The following is a 25,048-nucleotide window of genomic DNA, read 5'->3' on the forward strand; positions in this document are numbered from 1 at the left end:
TAAATCGATCATTTGCCCAGGAAGTCTCAATCATCACCTTTGATTGATTGATTTTCTACCTTCATTAAAGGGCAGCCTCTTGTCTGTCTGAGGAGAAACAACAAACAACCTCGCAAGGTATCAATTCTTTCCTTTTAGAACGGTTTTGACTCAAGAGGTCTAGAAGATCTTGCTTTATGTGTTAAACTGGAAATGATGGACACCAACGACATAAAAATACTGACCATAGTAGGTGAGGTACTGAGCCAAATGGAGGAAGGTGAGAGACACCAAGATGTTGAAGGTCCAGTTGACTCCAGCAGCGCAGGCGTTCCCTGTGCTCCTTGCCCATAAGGGATAGATCTCTGAGTTAATGGTCCATGGCATTGGTCCCATACCTGGTAGAGAGAAATTAACCGTCGGCCTCATTAGGTGCGCTTAGTGTTATGGAGTCGGAACATTTTTTGAGGAAAGAGATTTCTAAATGAGCTGCTCTGATTTTTAAGTGATCTTGTTCGAAGACTACCTATCACAACTGGCAAGTTATTCACGCGAACATTCAACTTAAGTTTTCTACAGACCAACAAAATGCAACGGCAAACTTAATCTTTTGGATAATTTATCAAATGCTGCGATCAGGTTCTATGCAGATAATGGCGTATTGTTAATACACAGTAGTTTTTGTAGTGCTGTAATTTAAGTAGTTTTGAAGTTGATTTTGATTTCAGTTTAACAGCTTGATTTTACAGGGTATTTCTCCAGAGAGTAACCTTGATTCGAAAGCTGTTCATCTGCAGCAGGGACTGACTGAGTTTTCCAACGCTCAATGAACGCCTCGAACATGACCGACAGAACTGTCCTGTGGTCTGTGGGATAGTTTATCAAATGTTGTGTTCAATCTTCATGCAAAATGATCTTTTGTTCATCTCCATCAATAGTTGAAAACTTTGACTTTCCTCCAGTCTGCCTTTGATGTTGCTCAGTTCATGTGGGATGGAAACGCAGAGTTTGTAGCACAAAATTGTTGTTTAAAATAAACATAAAACCTGTTGAAGGGACTGAAATAAGTAAACGTGATGAAGCATGGTTTCTGCAACTTTTTGCTGCATTTTTGGATTATCGTGATCTACTCTTTAAGTAGGCTCGTTTTTACAGCTTTATGGATGTCTTTTTTGTTGCTCCTTTGTCACATTTGAATGTTTTTCGAATCAAACACATTTTTAATATCAAACAAATTAAACTGAGTAAATGCACAATACAGTTTTCAAATGAGAAAACTGGATTTGCCATCTTTTGACAATTATGTTTTGTAATGGCATTTTTCTAGCCTACTTCATGATGTCGGTCAGGTTCTATGTATGAGATTTTTTGATTGCACAGGTTGTACTTGAAAATTAAATTTGATTAAAATTAGTTGAATGGTCTAAGCCATTTAAGTGCGACAAGAAGGCAAAAGTAGAAGAACGCCGTAAATTAGTGAACTATTATTACTGTATGTACATTTCCTGATTTTCCAATTTGATGGGGGGTTTGTAGGTTGTTACCTTTGTGTTTATTTTATTTGTTGGAACTTTTAAGAATTTGTTTTTGGCCATATCTACCTTAAAAAGAATAGAGATTTTGATCTCACAGTTTTACGTTTTAAGAATGCATTTTAGTTTGATGCCTGTAAATTTAAACAGATGAAGAAATTGGGAAAAACAAAGATGGAAGCTGAAAAATATGAGTCTAACCTGATTTGTTTAGATGTATCATATAAAAACAGTTTGGCATCTCACTTACTCAAATGCAACACCAGTTCTAGACATATTTGGACCTAAAAGAAATGAAGAAGTACTTGTGTCTCTTTATCCTCTCTAACCTTACTGAACTGTTTTCCAATAGACTATTAACTGCTTTATAGTACAACACCAACTTTTGCATTTAAAGTACTACTTAATAGACTACAGGAAATTAATTCAGAGTGTAGAAATAACACCAAATAGTAAAAGTCCTTAGGTAAATTTCTTAATTTTTCAGATTTAAGATTTATACATGGACACATATAAAATGAAAAAACAGTGTATAATGGATTCTAGATGAATAATCTCCCTCAAATCTTTCTGAATAAACAGTTTCATCCTCTTACCTGGAGCAAAAGCAGCCAGGTAGAGCACCAGCCCCAACAAAACCAGCCAAGAAAATGAGGTGGGACAGTAGTTATAGGCCCAGTAGGTCTGATCTCTCATGAGAGTAGAGTTTGAACATCTGTAAGAGGGAGACACATTCCTTTTGGCTTCTGGTCAGCAGAATGTGGGATCTGGAGGGAATGCGTCTCGCCCTACGATCCGGTACGTCCCCGCGAGCGAGCCGGGACTCGCGCCTCGATTTCACTCACCTGCCCCACGCCGCTCGCTCGGTGGTGGCCTTATTGACCGGTACGCAGGAGGAGGCCAGGAGAGCCGAGCCGTTCTCTCGGTAACAGAAGCCACAGTGAGGGTCCAGCATGCACGGCTCGCACATTCTGCACACCAGACAGGAAACGCACACATAAGTAAAGTGATGCACCGAAGCAGGGAATGGTGCCCTGGACAAGCCCCTCCTCCTGTCGCACTCCAACCAATTAAAATGCAAGCAGAAAGCAGGCAGTGTGGTCTTTCAGTACCTAACAGCAACTAAGGGAAACTTACCCCATTATAACAAGTAGTTATAAACTTATTCAGAAGACAACTGACAGATAAGATAATGTTATTTATTTTCTAGGTCTTGGGCACCCTACCCATTTCTGATGCCGCCCTGGGCAACTGCCCATATCAAAAACCACCACTCTACTGAAGAGAAATGACTTTGTTTCTCATTTGTTCTTAAATTTATTTTAGGGAAGCAAGTTTAATGAGTTAATCTAAAATTATTGACTGACTAACGATTAATTGATAAGCAGCCATTTTCTTAAAAACCTCAGTTTTGTCTTATATGAAGATGGTTGACTGTCCATAACATAATGGAAAAAATATGTCATAATATATATTATGACACATAAATTGTGTTTAATTAATATTAAACTTTGATATTTAGATTTAACTCTGACAAAAAAAGAAGGTAAAAACAGAAAAAACATTTAAGTGTACAAATAGCTTTTCACACTAGTGAGGTAATAAAGTAGATGAACTTCAGATGATGACAGAAAAAAGCAGGCGGTGACGGTTCTGAAACTGGTGGTCGCTGAAAGCATGTGTGGGAACACAAAGTGGTAAAAGCACTCATCTCTTCAAATTACTCTTGTGTTTTGTATGTGTGTGTGTGTGTGTGTGTGTGTGTGTGGGTGTGTGGGTGTGTGTGTGTGTTGAGGGTAGTGGAATTACAGGGAGTTGGTTCTGGTCAGTGAGTCCATTAGGCGTTTTTCATCATAATGAGTGTTTTATTTTTTACCCAGGAGTTTTGCCTTCTCTCTTTGTTAGTGAGATGTTACATGCTCGTACTTTGCTTCCGCCTCCTGATTGTTTATTTTTGTTTTATTGTTGGCACCTTTGACGGTTCACCGGTGGGGGGCGGGGCTTAGCCAGCCCAGGTGTTTTAGTTGGGCTGGTGGCGCACCTGAAAAAGGATGAGTGATGGTGGCGTGTGTGAAGCTGCGGTAGCAGCGGAGTTCGACAAAGAAAAAATTGATTAAAACGGTGCGGGAAGGCTCTGGGAAAAGAGTACCTTCACCTCGGGACGGATCCACCCAGAGGGGAGCGTCGGAAGTTTTGGCCGGGAGGAAGTTTATCTTCGTTTGTTTGGATTTGTTTATTTATTTTCTTTTCGTTTTGAAAACCGGCTGGACGCTAGGAATTTAAGCACCGGGGAAGTTATACGCCTGCCAAGACCAACCACCATTGAAATCACCAGAGGTGCGGATGTTTTAAGGAAAAGAGAAAAGAAAACTATATATATATATCTACATATTTAAAGACAAAGAAAACATAAAAACTATTAAACAAAACGCCTGACGTATGAGGAATCGCGAGGGCTGGCCTTCTCCATGGATGAGTTCTGGATTGAGGAACGTAACCTACGGATTGGACGTTTAAGGTAAGCCCCACCACACTGTGTGTTCCGTCAGGTGCCCTTTTGTTTCTTTTTCTCGGTTTCTTTTGGTTGGAAAACATTACGCACTTAATGTTGCGGCCCCTCTCTCCCGTAATCTGTATAAAGGAACTAAGAACGAGCCAGGGTGAGGGTAGCGGGTCGTAACAAGTGGGGGCTCGTCCGGGATCTGAACCCGGGACCTCTCGCACCCCAAGCGAGAATCATACCCCTAGACCAATAGATAGATTGTGTGGGCCCCTTACCAAAAACTAAGCGTGGACACCAATATCTGTTAACAGTTATGGATGTTGCTACACGTTATGTAGAAGCTTTTGCTTTGCGTAACATTTGTTCAAAAACAATCTTGGATTGCCTTATTAAGTTTTTTACTCAGTTTGGGCTTCCTAGAGAGATACAGTCCGATCAGGGTTCTAATTTTATGGCGGGAGTTTTTCAAGCTGTGATGAAAGAGCTAGGGATTAAACATTTCAAGTCATCTGTGTACCATCCACAGTCACAGGGGGCATTGGAACGATACCATCAGACTCTTAAGTCCATGATCAGGACCTACTGTGTGGATCAGCTTGGTGAGTGGGACAAAAGTGTTCCGTTTCTATTGTTTGCTATTCGCGACTCTGTTTGTGAATCTACAGGCTTTAGTCCATTTGAGTTGGTCTATGGACATGAAGTGAGGGGTCCCTTGAAGTTGGTCAAAGAGAAATTTCTGGCTGAAGAACCTGACAGAAATGTTTTGGATTATGTTTGTGAGTTTAAGGAGCGCTTGAAAGCAGCTTGTACTCTGGCTAAAGGACAATTACAACAAACACAAAGAAAGATGAAGAACCATTTTGATCAGAAAGCCGTTTTTAGAACATTTGCAGTTGGGGATAAAGTGTTGGTACTTTTGCCCATTTGAGGTGACCCTCTGCAAGCAAAATTTTCTGGACCATATATAATTAAGGAAAAAGTGGGTGAAGTAAACTATGTTGTATCTACACCAGATAGGAGAAAGTCGACACGCTTGTGCCATGTGAATCTGATTAAGCCTTATTATGAACGGAATGCACCATCATCTGTAGCTGTGTGTGTTGTTCATCATGTCCAGGAGGAAGAAAGGGATTCAGTTGAACTGGATTGTTTGGGTCCTAAGGATCTTAAGTTGGCGAATAGTGCAGCGTTGGCTGATCCGGAGAAGTTCCTGAGTCATTTAACTGCTCAACAACAAAATGATGTGATGACTCTTCTGAAGAAGTTTTCTACACTATTTGGTGACTCACCAGGTTTAACCTCTTTAACGGAGCATGATATAGATGATGGTGTTTCTCCTCCAGTTAAACAACATCCATATAGAGTAAATCCTGATAAGATGGATAAAATTAGAGAGGAGGTGAAATACATGTTACAACATGACATCATTGAGCCAAGTATGAGTGAGTGGAGCTCTCCTGTAGTGGTAGTTCCAAAACCTGATGGTTCTATTCGACTTTGTGTTGACTACCGAAAAGTTAACACTTTAACTAAGTCTGATTCTTTTCCAATCCCTAGAATTGAGGATTGTATTGATCGGATTGGTATGGCCAAGTTCGTTTCAAAGTTTGACCTTTTGAAGGGATACTGGCAAGTTCCTTTGTCCGAGCGAGCCAAGGAAATCTCTGCCTTTTGTACAACTGATGGCTTATACCAGTTTAAGGTGCTGCCTTTTGGGGTTAAAAATGCTCCTGCGTCTTTCCAGAGGTTAATGACTCGAGTCACAGAAGGTTTGTTGAACTGTACAGTTTATATTGATGATGTAGTATTATATGCTGATACTTGGGAACAGCACATGGAAGAGATGAGACGCTTCTTTGAGAGATTAAAAGAGGCTGGACTTGTTATCAACTTGCCAAAAAGTGAGATAGGCAAGGCTGCCATAACCTACCTTGGGCGTGTGGTAGGACGAGGCGAAGTTCGACCTCGTGCTGCTAAAGTGCAAGCTATAGCTCAGATGCCAGCTCCAAAAAATAAGAAGGAACTTATGAGATTTCTTGGAATGGCTGGGTTCTATCGAAAATTTGTCCCAAATTTTGCTACAGTGGCTTCACCTTTAACTGATCTTTTACGGAAATCTGAAAAGTTTGTGTGGACAGATTCTTGTACAATGGCATTTGAACAACTTAAGGCCATTTTGTCCTGTGAACCTATCCTAACAGCTCCCAGTTTTTCCTTGCCATTTAAGCTAGTTATCGATGCTTGTGATGTAGGGGTAGGAGCTGTACTCTTACAAGAAGATAATTTGGGGGTAGACCGGCCTGTTGCTTACTTTTCCAAGAAATTAAATCCGCATCAGCGTAGATATTCCACTATAGAAAAGGAGGCTCTGGCTCTAGTACTTGCCATTCAGCATTTTGAGATCTACGTGTCAAGTGGGGCACACTTTGTTAAAGTGTACACTGATCATAACCCACTTATTTTTTTGGAGAAGTTTAAGATGAAAAATCAGCGAATTTTTCGGTGGGGCTTGATATTACAACCTTATAATCTTGTGATAGAGCACATTGCAGGGAAAGATAATGTAATTGCAGATGTTTTGTCAAGAATATGAGAGGTCGAAACTGTAGGACGTTTATTGGATTATAAAATAAAAACAAAAAAAAAAAAAAAAATATATATATATATAATTTTTTTTTTTGTTTAGGGGGGGAAGTGTTACATGCTCGTACTTTGCTTCCGCCTCCTGATTGTTTATTTTTGTTTTATTGTTGGCACCTTTGACGGTTCACCGGTGGGGGGCGGGGCTTAGCCAGCCCAGGTGTTTTAGTTGGGCTGGTGGCGCACCTGAAAAAGGATGAGTGATGGTGGCGTGTGTGAAGCTGCGGTAGCAGCGGAGTTCGACAAAGAAAAAATTGATTAAAACGGTGCGGGAAGGCTCTGGGAAAAGAGTACCTTCACCTCGGGACGGATCCACCCAGAGGGGAGCGTCGGAAGTTTTGGCCGGGAGGAAGTTTATCTTCGTTTGTTTGGATTTGTTTATTTATTTTCTTTTCGTTTTGAAAACCGGCTGGACGCTAGGAATTTAAGCACCGGGGAAGTTATACGCCTGCCAAGACCAACCACCATTGAAATCACCAGAGGTGCGGATGTTTTAAGGAAAAGAGAAAAGAAAACTATATATATATATCTACATATTTAAAGACAAAGAAAACATAAAAACTATTAAACAAAACGCCTGACGTATGAGGAATCGCGAGGGCTGGCCTTCTCCATGGATGAGTTCTGGATTGAGGAACGTAACCTACGGATTGGACGTTTAAGGTAAGCCCCACCACACTGTGTGTTCCGTCAGGTGCCCTTTTGTTTCTTTTTCTCGGTTTCTTTTGGTTGGAAAACATTACGCACTTAATGTTGCGGCCCCTCTCTCCCGTAATCTGTATAAAGGAACTAAGAACGAGCCAGGGTGAGGGTAGCGGGTCGTAACAGAGAGTAAATTGGAACATCGAGCCATCTGATCTCTGTCTCACACGAAGGAACACTGAAGCTTTGTGAGGGCGTGTGTGTGTGTGTGTGTGTGTGTGTGTGTGTGTGTGTGTGTGTGTGTGTGTGTGTGTGTGTGTGTGTGTGTGTGTGTGTGTGAGGAGGGGAGTGAGGCTTTGTAGCTTGTGGAGACAAGCTAAGTCAACTGTAGGCATTTGGAAAAGAAACATTAATCCCATGTGGAACGAATGTGACATCAGCAGCAATAATCAAATATTGACGATTTGCTCTCTAACTCTGGTTTGTAATAACATAAAGCTCTATCAGCAATTATAAAGTGTTACAATAATGTGTCATGTTTTTAAATATTAAGGAACTAAAAGTTGAAATACTTCACTATTAAACATTTAGAAATGATGACACCACTGTTGCCTAAATGCGGGTTAAACGGGTGAAGCTCAGCTTTCCATTTCTGCCACACACACACACACACACACGCGCACATCTTTTTGAAAGTATCCCAGACATTTCAATTTCGGTAATTGGGGTCAGACTGGTGAAGTGCCTGCATAACACATTGAGATTTGTAGCGGAAATGTGACAAAGTTTGAAAAAAAAAAAACCCCAAAACACTTGTATTCTGTGATCAGTAGAAATAATTAGCTGTATAAAACCATGAAGGGAACCTAGCAACCAGAGCATCACTTCCGATGTTAAGACAGTTACTAACCTTCTAAACACATAACTTTATTTAATAAACAACACATTTTGGCTTAATTTTAAAAAGAATGATTTATTATCAGCACGTGTTAAAATGTGACATGTGAACATGCATGCTGCTCCCAATCACTGCAGAAGTGAGTTGGAAACCCACATCTGACCTGGATTTGTGCTTTTACTCACTGGTACTTGGAGCAGGTGGAGTTAGCCATGACCGGGTCCAGGGGGTGGACAGTAACTGGAGGACTGTGCTGAGCAGACATGAGGAAACCTACGGCCAGCAGACTTAAACTCAAACATGTACCTGTTGAAAAGTGAAATGAGGATTAGTTTGTTCGCCTGCAGATCTCCCTGCAGCTCTTTGTGTCTCACCTATAATGCTGCCCAAAGTGAGCTTCCTGCGGCCCACCCTCTCCACAAGCCACACCCCTAGGAGGGTGAACAGGAAGTTGGTGAGGGTGGTGAGCCCTGCCAGCCAGATTGCCAGCCTGTCGTCACGCACGCCCGACATCTGCAGGATGGTGGCGCTGTAGTACCTGAAGAAACGGTAAAAAAGAAGACTGTAACCTCTCTCTTTTGCTGAGATTTTTATCACACACTTCACAAGCGCTGTCAAAGCCATGATTGTTTTAATTCCTTATCGATAAAAAGCTGAAAAGCGTCTGCATGTGTATGAACACCTTTGGTTGTCATTACATCGTTTAGGGCTGCAACGAACAAGTAATTCTGACGTTTATCCTGACAATTAATCAGGATAAATTTTTTTCATTTTTATGTCCCCATTTTTAAACAGATTTAAAAATGGGGACATTCTGCACACTTTTCATTGAAGCCTTTTTTCATATGATTTTAGAAATACTTTAAGTGACGCAAATAAATAATCATATATATGTTTAAAAATTTATATTTTATTGTCTAAAATGCGAGCGTGCCGTTCTTCGAGCAAAACAGCAAGTAATCGATTACTGAAATAGTGGACGATTATTTGAATAATCAATTCATCGCGATCAATCCGATTAATCGCTTCTCCCCTGACATTATTATTCTACAAAAAGCCGCATTTTGGTCGGACCTAAAAACACCTACAAGTTAGTTTTCCCCGTCAGCCGTCTTGTCACTCAACGGTTAACCCCCACGACCTCCCCTCTGCACCGGCGAGGCCAAGCAAATAAGCCGACTGCGACCTCTCCTCTCCAACCACTCGTCCAGCAATCAGCCTCCCTGCTTCAGCGCCATCCACTCGTGTACAGACAGTTTACCAGGCAGCTATAAATAGTTGTGCCCCCAGTCAATCTCCGCGGCTCTTCCTCTCTCTCATACTGTGTCATAATTATACCAGGGACTCAGTGCCCCATGTTGCCCCTGTGTAGGCAGATTGCCTCCAGTCATCATCAGCAGGCCTCTCTCAAGGCAGCTCAGGTCAACAAGACCTACGTCTGCAGATGGGTCTGTTTTATGCTTCAGTTCTGATCCCATGAGACTGAGTCAAATAGGGGGGCGGGGAAATAAAAAATCACATGTAAAGTTGGAATTGCTCACATTTAGCGTGAAGTTAAAGCCGGAAACCGGCTAATCTGGTGTTTCGTGATCTTTTTCTGGCCTTACTGTTACGTTTTGTTACGTTTAATGCCAGCAACAGCATGCAGTTTGTATGGGAGTTTGTTTCTGAGTGGAAAATAGTAAAATTCAACTTTTGGGGGCATCTCTAAATGCTTTAAAGAATAAAGACTAAAACTAAAACCAAAGGCAACTTCTAAAAGCTTTCTTTGCAGGTAGGTACATATGGGTACCAACTATATAGAAAGGCATCGCCTATCTGGGCTTATTTTTTAACTTACTCTGTGATTTAATTATGTTTATGAAATAATAACATTTAAGCATGTATACCAAACGCCAGGTGAGCTTTTGATGAAGAATACGTAATCTGAGTCGAATTGAAACGCTTCAACCTGTTAGTCGTGCAGTTGGTCGGTATTGTAATCTTCACCATGGGGTAAAAATGAGCCATTTTTTTTACTGTCTGTATGAGGAAAAGACGGGAACATAACGGACAGGGACTCCAAATGCGACAAAGACGGCACCGAGAGAGGGAGATGCTCTTTAAAGAAAAGGCCAAACTTAAAACGTCTCCTGCATCGTCTGCGTCTTTACAGGCGGCTCTGGATTCTGCTTTTCATCCCTTCCAAAGCATCCCCATCGCTCTTTTGTCCTCTCTCTTTTCACTCATCCTCTCTCTCACTTCTTTCCAAAATTAGATATTTAATTGACAGATTCGCATGATAGCATTGTGCATTTTTCTGCTGTGGGACTCAGCCAGATGAAACAAACAAACAAACAAACAAAAAAGCAAGCAGGAGTGTGGCGTGGAGAAAGTTAGAGTTATCTATAGTCATTTATGACATGAAAGAGGAGTTAGGAAGGGATTTATTTGTTTGTCCACAAACTTCTATTTTACTTGCGTGCCAGCAAACGCGTCCATCGGAGAGATGCGCGCTGTAGACATGGGAGTGGGATTTGGAGCAGCAGCAGGAGAAAAAAAGCTCTATTTCTGGACGCAGCGGTCCTTCACAACCTGCTGCGCTCCAACTCCAGCCCAGCATCACACTGATTACACCACACACACACCCCCACACACACAAAGTTAAGATTTACAAAATGCCCTCTGAAACCACTTCGACGGGAACAGCTGGGAAGAAATGCACGTCTGATCTGTGCCAGGCTGAAGGAGTTGCCTGGTTAATCCATTATTAATGTAATTGGCTGTCTACGCCTCCTTCGCTCCTGTTAGGCGGCGAGGCTGCGCTCCAGCTTCTTTCTTGTTTTTAAAAATCGCACCACGTGACACTATTTGCATTTTTCTAGGTTGGAGAATCAAGCAAGTTTCAGATACGCTTTAGTTTAAGGAAATAAGTGTAAAAATGTGAGGGGGTTGGGGTTTTTTTTCACAAACTTAAAGCTGCTGTCACACTGTCTTATCGTACCATGTGTGGTGTAATAAATAAAAAAAATCATGTTAGGCAGGTCTAAATATGAGGAATTTTTGCAGATCTTGAGTAACACAAAATCTGTCACCTTGAATAATGCGTGTATATTGAGATCAATAGTAATATAGTACCTTACTTTTGATGTGAATCCATATTCCTATTGTGTTATTGTCCCATGTTTAAGACCAACTGACATTAAATATAGGGCAGGACAAAGATTTAACGTGTTTTAAAATTTTTTTATTTTTTTTACAAACTTTCATCAATTCTGCAAGAAATTGGATTTCCTGTCATCTCCACTTGGCGAACAATACTCCAGGGACGCACCGATCCACTTTTTATCAATCCGATACGGAAAACCAACAGAGCAGAACTGACTTGAAGAGTTTCTGACATAAATGTAACAAACTATAAATTTATTTAAGAAATCTACACCAGTAGAGCACAACAATAGCTTCACAAGCTTAGTCAAACATGTACAAAACCACGTCAGCGCAATTAGGAGTGTAAACTATAAAATAAAATTTAAAAATTGACCAAAACAATAGGTTGACTACCTTGGTCAAACTGCAACAACGCTTCTTTCAAATGGTTCAGAAAGTGCAATTATACATTTTAAGTTTAATAATAAAACATGACGTCACTCAAAGCACGACACACAGAGATTGAATAGATGTAGATCGGGCACATTGTCACCGATACCCCTTCTAGAATTTTTTCCAATATCGGCACAGATACAGATATTAATATTGGATCGGTGTCTCTCTGTCACTCAATCCAAAACCCACCAAAGAAACTCTAACAGTAAAAATTCTCAGTCTCAAACTTTTTGGCCACCACGCGATGATGAATCAGCTTTATTGGTGCAAACGTCTTGAAATGTTCAATAGAATCGGAGGTTCTAGTTTATCTAATGCTGCAGTTTAAATTTAGAGGGTGAAATACATATAAGCACCTCTGGGTGTTGCATGGCAATAAAGAAAACAGCTACATTTTTTCCCTCATCTTTTCTCAATATTCTTTTGTAGTACTGAGTGACACAAACCTTCAAGGTTTCGGACATTAGTCCTGACAGCATGCGACGCCTCTCAGCCTGAAATACCTACAGGTGTGAACACGTGTCACTGGATGACAGGAGAACCAGCAGGAAGGACTGATAAAACAGCAGCTCTCTGTGTGGTTTCTTAATTCTGTTTTTACCCTTTTTTTTTTTATCTGTTCAGCTTTTAAGAAAAAGGCATTGCTACATGAAATTGCATGATGGGATGAATACAAGTTTTCAGGGGTCCAGAGGCGTTTCCAGGCCAAACGGGACATACAGTCCTTCCAGTTGTATCTGGGTAAAATAAAACCTTCAATTAATTTAGATTGAATTGAAAATGACTTCAGGTCATATGTAGTACAACCATAGACAATATGACTCAATGAAATTGATGAAAGGATTAATTGTATGACAGCAACTCAGATTTATGAAAGCGAATCACGACCAACTGTGCTCCCCAAAAAGTTGGGTACAAAAACTGCAGTTCATTTCATAAGCTGTGTTTCCATTACAAACTTCGCCAATGTTCCGCTAAAGTCGAAGAAAACACAATTTCGCAATTGCTGCGTTTCCGCTAAATAAGAAGCGCATCTGGAATCACCTGTGGATGAGTTTGTTCACGCGATAAGTCAATAAAAAACACGCCGCGCCATCATCCCGACCACTTCCTGTTGTCGTCTTCTTCGCCGTTTCCGCCAGCGGTAACATCCTGTGGTCGATCATGTGACTTGTGTGATGTGAAAAAAGTGTTTCCGTTTCAATTTTGTGAAATAACCCAAAAGAAATATTCATATTCTGAGTTCAGTACACAGAAAGTCTGTTGTTTAGTCATATTACCTTTTCTCTCAAAAGCAAATGGCGTTGCTTTATTTTGTACACCAAGAACACACACATTTGCACACAGATCCCACAAATCTCTTATACATTCAAGAATCCCCCCCCCCAAAAGCAAGAAGACAGATGAAGCGTAAAAGTTGATTTTTATTTCCTAATATTTTTTTTCTTTTAATCGAGTGGTTTGAACTGGATAAACACCTGATGAGACGACAGCAACAAAACTTAATACAGGGTTGACCTTTGGATAGCTCCTCGATGTTTTTTGGCCTATTTTACATGTGCGGTGAAAGCAAGAAGCTGAGTCATGGCTGACATTTTCTGGCACATTTCGGGGGCTCGGGGACTCTTGGGAGGACGTAACATGCAATCTAATGGGCTGTGTTGGGCGGCTACAGGTTATTCAGACAGGAAACTACAAATTATTTGACGGTTTAATCAGAACACAGTTCAACGTAACGACTTTTAGACTCCAAATAACAGATAACAGAAAATATGATTGAGTTGGTCTATTATAAAGAGGTTTTTTTTAAAGATATTGTAGTCTTAATTCTTGATCTTAAACATTTGAAATATATTCCGTATTAACATTTAGCACAAGTTGTACGACTTACTCGTATCGGAAAACTCGTGATCTTTTGTTTTTAAAGCAGCAGTGTGATGGAGGCAGTGAGTAAGAGAGAGCAGGGAAAACACAAGGAGCCATTAACAGAGAACAGGAAGTGAGAGAAAGATTGAAAGGTGAGAGGAAGAACAAACGGAGGGAGAAAAGACAAAAAGGATGAATGTTGGTGGGGAAAGCGGGAACAAACGGAGAGCCAGGAGAAAAGGTGTGGAGACGAGAGAGAGAGAGAGAGAAACGGGGAGCATGCGTGTGAGACATAAAGAGATGGAGATTCTCCAGGGAAGTGGCCTATTTTTCAAATGAATGCATATGAACACTGAGCTGCATCATGTTAATGCTGGAACAGAAATCATTCAGCCCAAAATGGCTGTTCTGATTCTGAACCGCCGCGGTCTGAAGCCACCGTTCATCAACACAAAACAAAAATCCACTTTGGTTTTCCGTCTGCTTCGTTCCTCCTGACCCTACATTAGTGCAAAAAAATAAAAAAATTTCAAAGACTTTGTTAGACCATGAATCCATTACAGGGTTGTGGAAGGTACATCCTGGCCAGGTGTGGGAGATAATCCTCATTGGCAGTCCTGGACGCTCCGTCTCCCAAGAGCCACTCCATTCAGCTCTCCAGGCAGAGTCAGGGAGAAGCTCCCAGGAGGCATCATTATTATTTGTCAAAGCCACCTCTGCTGGCTTTTCTCTGGGTGAATGTGGAAAAGCAGTAACTCGCCACACTGGTTTCTGAGCAGCTCAAGAGTTCTGGATATTCCAGGAAATGTGTGTGTGTGTGTGTGTGTGTGTGTGTGTGTGTGTGTGTGTGGGGTGGGGTGGGGTGGGGGGGGGGGGATCAAAATAAAAAAAATTCACATTTCAATGGGTCAAATCTCTGAAATCCAAAGTTTCCAATTTAATCAACACTAAAAAGTCTGAAACCAATAAAGAAATCATTTTTAACATGGGACCCTACATTACCAATGTGGGTCCTCACAAAGGTGGCAAAAATTGCTCACATGTACTAAAGCTGAACTTTGTCTCACACACTATTTTGTATTTCTACCCATAGTAGGACTTTGGATTGACTTTTGTTCAATTTTGTACCTATACTTATTCCTAACCCTATCCGCTACCGGTATATTCATAATCCTAACTAATACCTGTGGGTCTGATGCATTATGACTAAGCTTTGGTCCCCATAAGCTCAATCTGTCCTCAAAACATTAGTAAATATACCAGAAAAGTTCCTAAATGGGCACCATAAAGGAGTGCACACACAGCAGTCAGTCAGTGCTCACCTTGAGGGAAAATACTGCAGATCTGTCTTCCGAAATATCAAAACGTTGCCTCTGAAAAACCCACTGCAAGTCTTTAGTTTAACTCCAAATCTTTAAAAAAGTGTCTTTAAATGATGCCAGGGTGTTTACTTCTTCACATTTAAACTGAAAAACAACATTTTTCAGACAAAAACTCAAAAACGTGAAATCCAATCGGTACAGTCATGGCAAATTAGAGATAATTGTTAATTAAATAAAAAATAAGGCCAGAAATCGAAGGGCTTGTGAAAAAAATAGCCCCAATATAAACCAAAAAAAAAAAAGAGTTGTATTTAAAATCCACAAAACACTGAAGCTAAATCAGAATTTAAAGGTGAGTAGTTCGGTGCCGGATTTCCCTAGGGGTACGGTAAGCGTTCCCGGCGCCGTTTCTGGGGTAACGGAGCTGTTGCAGTGTGTGTAGTTGCTTCCACTGGTCAGTTTCGTTGTTGATGCAGGGCCAGGTGGCCTTCACAGATGGTCACCAGACGAATGCTATGTTGGAAATGTCACGCGAAGCCTGTTTTACATGGGTCTCTCTGTCGGGTGGCCCGCAGCGAGCTGGCTGGAACACGCTTCCGTTTGCCCGTTTTAAAGTTGTTCAGAGGCGGCTCGATCAAAACATCGCTTTGCTATTGCTTCAACTGGACTCTCAGCGTGGCCTCATTAATGAGACTCATTCAAATGTCTTCCCCATTAATCAAATGCAAAGAGAAAGACGCCAAGTCACACAACATGCACCACAGCGTGAGGTGTGATTAATTTGCAGATGAGAGGTCTGTAGAATGTGTGCACACATTCTTATGCTCAATAAAGTCTCATAAATGAACAGTGACATTTACACAAGCCACACAGGACTCTCTGGTTATGTTCCCTGATTGCACATGGCATCTCCCTTCGTCTGTAGATAAGAGGAGCACATTTATTTTTCAAAAATTCAAAACAAAGTGGTTTTAAAAGAAAACGGTTGAAACGCTCTGCTAGGAAGGTATTTACACCAATCCGGTCCGTTTGGAAGAGCGTACGGAAATCAATAGAAGGGAAAATGAATCTCGCTTACAGTTTGGGGACAGATTTGAATGGACGGTTTAAAGGGACAGATGACAACTACAAGGAAACTACATGGCGGTCGCAGGCAAATGCGATTGAACTGGCTGATTCAACCAACGACATCCACAAACAGTCAAAGAAATTACCGTCAAGCTCACTATATCTGGCAACCCGTAGACCAGAAACCACTAAACTCTCCAATACATTACATATACAATCAAACCTCAAGTCACCTGGGGGAACCTTTTTGAACACCAACAAAGCACACTGACTTCATATTCTACATTTCTGCATAAATGTGATGTAAAATGTTGTTATTGTCAGTCAGTAGGACAACATCCAGAATTTAAAAACAGCAGTACTCGGGACTGGAGCCCACTTTTTCTGTTTTATAATCATACACTGCAGTGCCCACCAGCTCACCATGACCTTTACTTGCATGATTATGAGGATAATTGAATCTAAATGATCCTGTGGCTAGTTGGAATCGATGATATCTACGTCTTCCTACTGCTGGATGACATCAACATTTATGTGCAACCGAGATACAGTGCAAATACAAAATTATAGCCTATATTTATCTCAATGCAGCTGCCCATCCCTTCATTTGTTGGGGGGACAATTAGGCAGGAAGGAACTCTGGGATACAAACACATGCAGGTAGAATGATAAGCTCCTTCTTCTTCCTGACTGATGTGTTATTTACCAATCTGTTGCTTCTCCCTCAGGCCAATAAGCCGGTTTATGAATATTGAATGCGTGCTGGCATGTCAGGCCAGGAAAGTTATTTATATGGCATCCGTGGTCCAGAGAATGAGAGTACCTGACATGCAAGTTCAGATCAACCTGCCAGCTTGTCTGTAGCCACGTCTAGGTCCTCTCAATGTACGCATATTTGGCAGTTTCCAAGACTTTTCATATTGCATCCTGTTTATTTGTCCAATACTTCGGTGCTCAACTCCTGTAGGCATAAACTGGGATTTCTGTAGAACAGGAAGTAGAAAACATGTATTGCCGTTGACGCTTTATGTTCTGTTCACCAACTATATCACCAAAATGGAGAGATGTGTCTTCTGTTCAGATGCAGGATTATTCAACTACAGATTTTTCAGTGGCAGCAAGTCAATGCTTTACCTCATAATTCAAGATGGAAATGACAAAAACAACAGTTGGCAATAGAGGCTTTTTAAAAAGAAGAAAAGAAGTGCAATCAACACAAAGTAATGTCCATCTGAGCTGACATTGGGTGGGTGGGTGGATGGATGGATGGATGGATGGATGGATGGATGGATGGATGGATGGATGGAGTTTGTGGTTGTCATCCGATTAAAGGTGCGAATACCTTTGCAGGACCCCGTAGCTTCAACAGGTGGATGTGAAAAAAATCAACCACGCCTGGCTGTAAACGCATCTGTGTCCAAGCAGAGTCATTAAAAATGGAGCCTTTACTAATGGAGACAGGAAGTCATTTTACCCACTTGTCATCCCATGTTAGCGGAAGCCGCTAAACTGGTTCCACTTATTTATTGTGTTGTTGCCCTCAGTGCTGTGTGTGCTTGTGTTAGTGGATTTTCACTGCTCCACCAAGATGAACTTCATCTAAGTTTGTTTGCATAAATGCATGTCATTAGCTGGCACGCCGCCGCTGATGGGAGAACTAATTTGCATCTGAGCATGCACGGCCAGAACCGAGTGTGTTCCGTGTGCGAGTGTGGGAATGAAGCAGCACGTCGGATCGTCCAAACAGCACCTCTGAGCGTGTGAGCTGCTTTTTAATGCTGAAATCTGAGCGCCGTGCTTTGAATTCAGTCGGAATTTCTTTGGCACCCAAGGTCTGCAGAGCCGTTTCTGCTTATTTTTTAAGACCCTGGAAATTAATATCACACAAGGATGACAGGATGAAATACAAAAAAGCAGTTTTCATGATGCTTCCATTTATTACGAATAAAAAAGTAGCCAACAACACAAAGTAGACAAAAACCTCTCAAAGGCCCACACATCTTGATCCAATTTAAACAAAAAAAGAAAAATAAATTGAGGACAGATGACAAACTCATTCTCATATCTAGAAAGTAATTTCTAAGACTTTGGGGCTCCATCAAACCATATTTCAACCCATTATCCACAAACAGGAAACACATTGAACAAAATACCGCCAAGAGTTCATTGCCAACTCATTTGCTCAAAACCCAGAACAAAATCTAAAGCCACGCAGGCCTCACATGTCACAACTAAAATCCGTTTATATGATTCAACAAGAAAGAGACTAGACAAATATGGCATCCATGGAAGATCAAAACCACTGCTGACCAAAACTCTCTAAAAAGGCTGATCACATGTTTGCAAGAAAGGGTGATCCCCAGACTTTTTAGGATAACATTTCAAGAACTAGTAGGACTAAGTTGTACATTTTTACATATGAAACTACCAGCGTTTCAGAAAACGGACATCACGCAACACGGTGACGGTGGTGTGACGGTCTGGGGTGCTTAGCTAGAGCAACATCTGGTTGACTTGTAGGTATATGTGGAAAAACATCTTCTTGATAAAGGAGACCTAAATGAGAACTTCCACGGTAAGAGGCCTCTACTTGTGCAGAGCTTTAACAAGTGCAGAGGACCTCAAAGTGCGTCACACTACATTCAGTCAATCACCTCATTTGCACGCACAATTACAAGCTGGAGGTAAACTACTGAATATCAGCCACAGTTTGCCCTGCAACTCACTGGTCACAGAGCAAGATCCTGTGACATTTTGTTTTGCCAAATGTCACCAGAAACACAAGAAATGTATAAGGGTGGAGATAATACCAGTAATGTTAAGTGGAAGTAGATGGGCCAATATGATCACTGACCACTTTCCTGTGCCTCTGTACTTTAAAACCTCTCCATCACAATTTGCCCTTCATGCCAGCTCCTTGGACTCATTTGCAGTTCTTTTCTACTTCAGGTCTAACGGAAGGACTTGAGTTGCAGGCTATTTTAGGGCATATTTGACTCAAAAGGAAAAAAAGAAAATCTGTGAACTCAGGCAATCTACTTCTGTCAAGTCCCTGATATGAGAGACCAGAGTGTAACAGCACAGCGACAGACAATATGTGCCTTTCTAGAGTCGTTTGCATTTCTTTTGACGGTCTGCCACGCTCCCTTACTGCCCGTTTCTTTTCTTTCTCTATGCCAGGCTCCTGGTTTAATCGGCTAAAGCAGCTGGGGAAGCTCGTCTACAGGCCGTGGTGATTTACTGCCACCTCAGACCTCGTTTATATCTTACTGACTAACAAGGCCGGCTCGGCAACTTTGCGTGGGCGACACAAGCCAGGTGGTAGGATCTGCCAATCTTAATAATTTCCCGCCATAAACCATTCCAACCTTTATTTTTCTCCAAACAGAACCATAATTTAGCAAATGAACTTTGTGTCGAGTTGGGGGGGGGGAAAAAAAGAGAAAAAGTAATGACCGAGACCACAAACCCATTAGGAATGTGTTTACTGAGGCAGGAAATCAAGACAATTAGGGTTATTTCTTCGCAGATTTTCTTATTATTATACACGTCTTGACGTTTATGACCCTTGTGTCTGTTTGTTTTTTGACTCAAGTCTCACTTCGCAGTAAAGCTTATGTAGCGTCTCAAACTGCAAAAGTCCAGATGGCGCTCCCGTCATTTCTGTCATATTAAAAGGAAAATTAAATTTGTCAAAGTTTTTTTATGTTCTTTAATTAAAGAAAACGAGACAAAGTTGTGCACGTAACAAAAGTATCCTGCTGGATTTCACCACTATCACCAATTTTAGAGTCATGCTTAAAAAGAAATACATTTTTCAAACTTCTACCTCTTCTCATTCAAGTCGAATCTTGAGTCCCAAACTGAGAGTTTGAGTCAAGTCTTGAGATTCACAAGTTGGGTCCAAGTGAAGTCTCAAACCCTAAATCGTAGTCAGGTCTCCCATCCCAAATTCTTAGTTCCAAGCCTCAAGATTAGTCTAACCTTAAGTCCCAGGTCATAAAACACTAATATCCAAATTCTAAGTCTCAATTTTCATGAAATCCTCAAAACTCACACCTTGAGGCTGAATTAAGTCCAGTATGAAATAGGTCTTGAGTCCAAAACCTTGAGTTTCAGATCTCAAGTCTGAGTAAATAACTTTCTGAATCAGTGGCAAAAGACGTCCGTATGTGTTACTAAATCGGATGAGTGTCCGACTGTTTTCAAAGTGTCTGCGTTCTGAACGTTCGTGTCTGCACCAGAAGAAGTCTGACACGATAAATCCAGAGGTTAACAATTGCTGAAAATCACAACTATGAGAGGAATCTGTCAATGAAGCGCATCACAATCCCACCACTGCTCTGACTTCACATCCAAACAAACTTCTCTATTGAAGTTTCAGGCATTGCAGCACAAAACGCCAGTTCTATTAGTTGTGCTTTCTTTTTATTAGCTTCCTTCATCTTGTTTTGATCTAGTGACGATACCGTTGGCCCGATTGCTGAATAACTATCAAACTGATCCATGGACGACGGCGTCCATTATTAGTGCTGCACACTGTGCTACGCTGTGTGTTGTCAACTTTCTTCTTCTGGAAATGTGGGTCTCTTTGGTCGCAAACTGAACGACCATGAAAAAAAAAGATAAGTATTTCAGCAAAAATCAAAATCAAGCGACATGACATCATGTGTGAATGTAGCCAAAGAGGCAATGTGAGGAAATCTACAACAATGGTCTCCAACTCCATTCCTCCAGGACGGGTATTTTGCATGTTTTAGACGCATCTCTGCTGTGGCATATTTTGAGTTATGCATTGGTCTGGTAATTAATCAATCATTTGATTCATGCGAATTGAACCAACAAAACCTTTAAACCATGCAACCCTTTAACACCGACACTGAACACCATATATCTAGAAGGAGCCGCAGATGCAGCAACTGCATTATGCTGCTTCTGCTTCTCGACTCAAGGGAGGAAAAATATATATATATCAAACTTTAAGTCCTACATCATCTCAAAGGCTTTAGTTTGGTTTTCTATTTATGTTTTCAAAAAGCTTTATGTAATTAACCATTGTCTGTAGGAGTAAGCAAAGAGGATATTTGCATGCGTTGGGAGCAGTGCGGCTGAACGAGGCGTCCACTAATCGGATGTTTCAATCTGTTGATCATCAGGGCCCACGTTTCACAGGGATGAAATCCAGAAACCTTAACTGGCCTTCATGTTTCATCACCAGTTTAAAAAAAAGAAGAAAAAAAGTGTCACATATAATTTAAAAAGGCGATGTGTCAAAGCTATAATCCAAATACCTGTGGGGAGTCCACAGGAGGAAGACATAGGGTGCAGTCCGCTTTCCGTTTAAGTGCAAAACTCATTAGTGTTACTGATAAAAGACATTAGCTGGAGCAGCACAGTGTGGGTGTGTGTACTTATTTTTCAGGTAATTATGCTTCCCCTGCTTTGACAGTGTAACATTTAAGTTGAATAACTAGTGTTTGTATTTGTTTGACCTATAACATCATCACCATATCATATTAAGAAGACCTGCAGCGGATCTAATTAACCAAATCACTCGGCACACAAGATTATTGTAATGACTTCTAACTTGAGGACTATTGCGTCCTTACAGGAGACAGAGCTGTTTCAGTTTGGGAAGCTAAGATTTGGAGACCAAGATCAAAGCGAGTTTACTTAAACTGACATCTGATAGCTAAAAATATGAATAAATCACAGTTGTTTATGCTAATTTTAGGTCTGAGTGATTTCTATTTATGTAATGCTGCAAACCCTTTTTGCAGCATTTTACACCTTTTTTTTTTTTTACACCATTTTACACTGTTTTCATTTTGCACATTGTTGTAAGATTTTCCATCTTCTCATACTAAAGGTGAACACACACCTACTAATATTTTTTTTATTTCTAATGGACTTGATTTAAGCAATATGCCAACGAACCCCAGCGAAAAAGATTAATAATACTACAGTAACATTTCAGAATGAAGATGTCACCAATAAATGGTGCTCTGGAAAAAAAATGTTGATCAGTCAACAAATTTTGAATAACAATTTAGTTAGTCAACAAAATTTTTGACTAAATATTTGACTAAGAGCAATTATAGTCAATTGTTAACTCAATTCAGTCAGCTTTGCTTCTGCTTCTTTATTCTTCTTGTGTGACCTCTATCCAACTCTTACACTGACTGTAAGAAGCAACACAAAGCTCAGTGTGACGTTTTCCAGAGGTAACAGTGGATCGGTGTTAAGCTTCTCAAATATCTTCAGTTGGAATTATGGAGTGGGTCCAACTTCCCTCAGACTGTGAAAGACCGTCACCTTTTTATCAATTGTGGCGGAAAAGTGCATGGCAGCCGGCAACGAACAAATATACAGAGAGATTTCAGAGAAAATGGCCGCCCAAAGGGCAAAATGACACCATCAGAGAGTCGACAACAACTCCTGCATGCTAACGGCCTGCCCAGATTCCTGCCTATACGCACGCCCACATACTGAGGGAAACACGGCCAACCGAGACACACCCAACTTGGCTGGAATCGAACCAAATAAAGAGATTTGACAACAGAGAACAGGCTTTACCTAAGTTACTTCCACCAAATAAGGTACGACCAACTAAAAGGCCATAGGGTGTCCTGACTTTTTACGTAACTAAAATTATATTTTCAATATCTTTTGTTTAGTGATGACTTAGATATTGATATGTGAACATTTCAATGGGGTGTCCTCATTTTTTCTGTTGCTGTCAAATCAACATCAACGTCTCACTTTACAAACCTTAGCTCTTCTTTTAAAGAGTACTTTTGAAGCAGGTAGTGATAACTCAGGTGATTCACTGAGGTTGTCCACAAAACCAGAATGAGAATCTGTTCCAATTTATGGAGCTGAACTGCATCTTAATGAGCAGCGCAAACATTATGTAACCTCTGCAGCATTCAGATTTACCTAAAGAAGACGGGCCCGTGTTGCTGCAGCCTCCCCAGCAGGTAAACCTTTTCAGGCTGACTAGGAGAGTGGCAGATGTGAAAGTGAGACAGACAGATAGGCGGACGGGGCCGGTGTCAGATTTAGTTTGTCGTGCCCGCTGTTCAGTGAGTTGACAGCAGGAGATCAGGATAAATACATGCCCAGAGAGACGGACGATCAATAGACAGACATTCACCGAGAGGCGTGGAGGAGTGACAGATCCCGAGCTTCACCTCGGGTAATAAAAGCTCAACTTCTGCATGCTGTTATTCTCTGAATACCTTCCTGTCCGTTCAGACGTCAAGCAGGCCTAAGGTCTGGATTCAGACTACACATCTCCAGTCACATTTCCAGCACGCGCGCGCAGACACACCCCGTTCGAGCGCACCGGTCCGCCGGTTGCCAGGCAACAGCGCGCATCCACCGATTGTTTACAAAGCCTTGTAATATAGTTCGTCTGGGAGGGGAGGGCGGGAAACAGACGGATGACACAATCGGCTCAGACGGAGCGATAAAGACGAAGAAAGGAAGCATGGGGGGGTTCCGTCCGCTCGCAGACGTTAATGCGCCGAGACTATTGCTCCCATGTGGAGGATGGGCTTTGAGGGATGAAAGAAATGTTTTGTGATTTGATAGCGTGATGCCGTGGCAAACACATTCTTCTTGATCTTGTGTGTTGAATGGGAATGCCTGACAGCTTTTTAGTGCTGTTTTGACTAATCCCAGAGCTGAAAAGACAAGAAATCCTCTTTTTCTGTTTGGAGTGGCAAAGTCATATTGGTGTGGGTTCATAATAGACTGAATACAAGGGTTTTGTTTGAGGTGGGGTGTCTATTGTCTATTGTCCATGTAGAAGTTCACATACAATCAACCTTATTGGAAATGGCATTTTCAGGTCAGGGCTTTCACACTGGAACACTAGTTGTGTCAAAGTTTCAACCATATGACCCAGACTGGCCACTCAAATGAATAAAATAAAAGTAATAGTGATCGGGAAGAAGCCTATATACTCAAAACTCCAGTACGAATGTCCACAGTGAAGCAAGTTCCACATTAATGTGGATTAACCCCTTACTGCCTGAATTTAAATCGAGTTACGTAAAGGAAAAAATGTGTTTTTTTCTGCCAATCTGATGCTAAGTTCATTAGAGACTGTTATTCTGACTACTGCACACACAATAAGTGTAAATTTTTTTTTTTTTTTTTTTTTTTTTTTTTTATTGTTATGTTGTGTTTTGATGTACAGCACTTTGTATCAGCTGTGGTTGTTTTAAAGTGCTTTATAAATAAAGTTGGTATGGTATGGTATGGTAAATGTAGGTATGATGCAAATTAGCGACATCGAGCACAATGTGAATAAAACAGGTTTGGCAGCCTCAACTTTGAATTTAAATTCCCCCGTTTTTCATGGAAGCAATATCTTCACTGTGTTCCACATACAGCTAAATACTGCTAACTCACTCTAAGCACATCTCCAAAGACTCTTATACCTTTACACAATATAAAGAAAATAGTGTTGTTTTTTTTGTAAATAATTTTTTTTTTTTAAACATCTAAGTTAACATAAACTGCATCACTCATTTGTATGCCAAATAGTGATAAACAAACACACACATGTATATTAATAAAACTGCCTGCCAGTTTTAGAACACACTTTCTTGAAGTCTAGTTACAGGAAGCAGTCTGCATCCTTCAAGAAGATCATATATATTTTTTTGCATCAAATTACTCTACTATTTAAAAAATGGCATGAAGATGGCAGAAAAGTTTCTTATGTCATCTACTCACCTTGAAGTAAACAAAAAAAAACAGAAAACAATTGTGCAAATAAATTATTAAAAGCCTAAAGTGACTGCAATTGCCCCTGCTGTGCGTTTACGGCAAACATAAAGCGTGTTCTTCGATGCGAACCGTTTCCCACGCCTCGCATTCACACTCACATGACCGTGTTGATTCCCGAAAGCTGCTGGAACATCTGAAGGCCGCATCCCACCGCCAGAGCTCGGCGAGTCGGGGGGTAGGTCAGCATCCGCCAGATCACAGGGCCATCTGG

General features: G+C 41.0%; 1 protein-coding gene across 1 annotated transcript in view; it reads right to left on the bottom strand.

Annotated features, from left to right (window-relative positions):
- slc2a13 (solute carrier family 2 member 13) overlaps positions 1 to 25,048 on the bottom strand; it is a 70,225-nt gene that overhangs the window by 4,031 nt on the left and 41,146 nt on the right. Inside the window, exons 4-9 of the mRNA XM_023350105.1 lie at positions 24,936 to 25,044; positions 8,569 to 8,732; positions 8,380 to 8,500; positions 2,357 to 2,482; positions 2,108 to 2,226; positions 225 to 377 (exon numbers count right to left, since the gene is read on the bottom strand). Of these exons, the coding sequence (XP_023205873.1) occupies positions 225 to 377; positions 2,108 to 2,226; positions 2,357 to 2,482; positions 8,380 to 8,500; positions 8,569 to 8,732; positions 24,936 to 25,044 (792 nt within the window). The remainder of the gene's footprint in view (positions 1 to 224; positions 378 to 2,107; positions 2,227 to 2,356; positions 2,483 to 8,379; positions 8,501 to 8,568; positions 8,733 to 24,935; positions 25,045 to 25,048) is intronic.

The sequence above is a fragment of the Xiphophorus maculatus genome, chromosome 17 (genome assembly GCF_002775205.1).
Source record: "Xiphophorus maculatus strain JP 163 A chromosome 17, X_maculatus-5.0-male, whole genome shotgun sequence".
Lineage (NCBI taxonomy): Eukaryota > Metazoa > Chordata > Actinopteri > Cyprinodontiformes > Poeciliidae > Xiphophorus > Xiphophorus maculatus.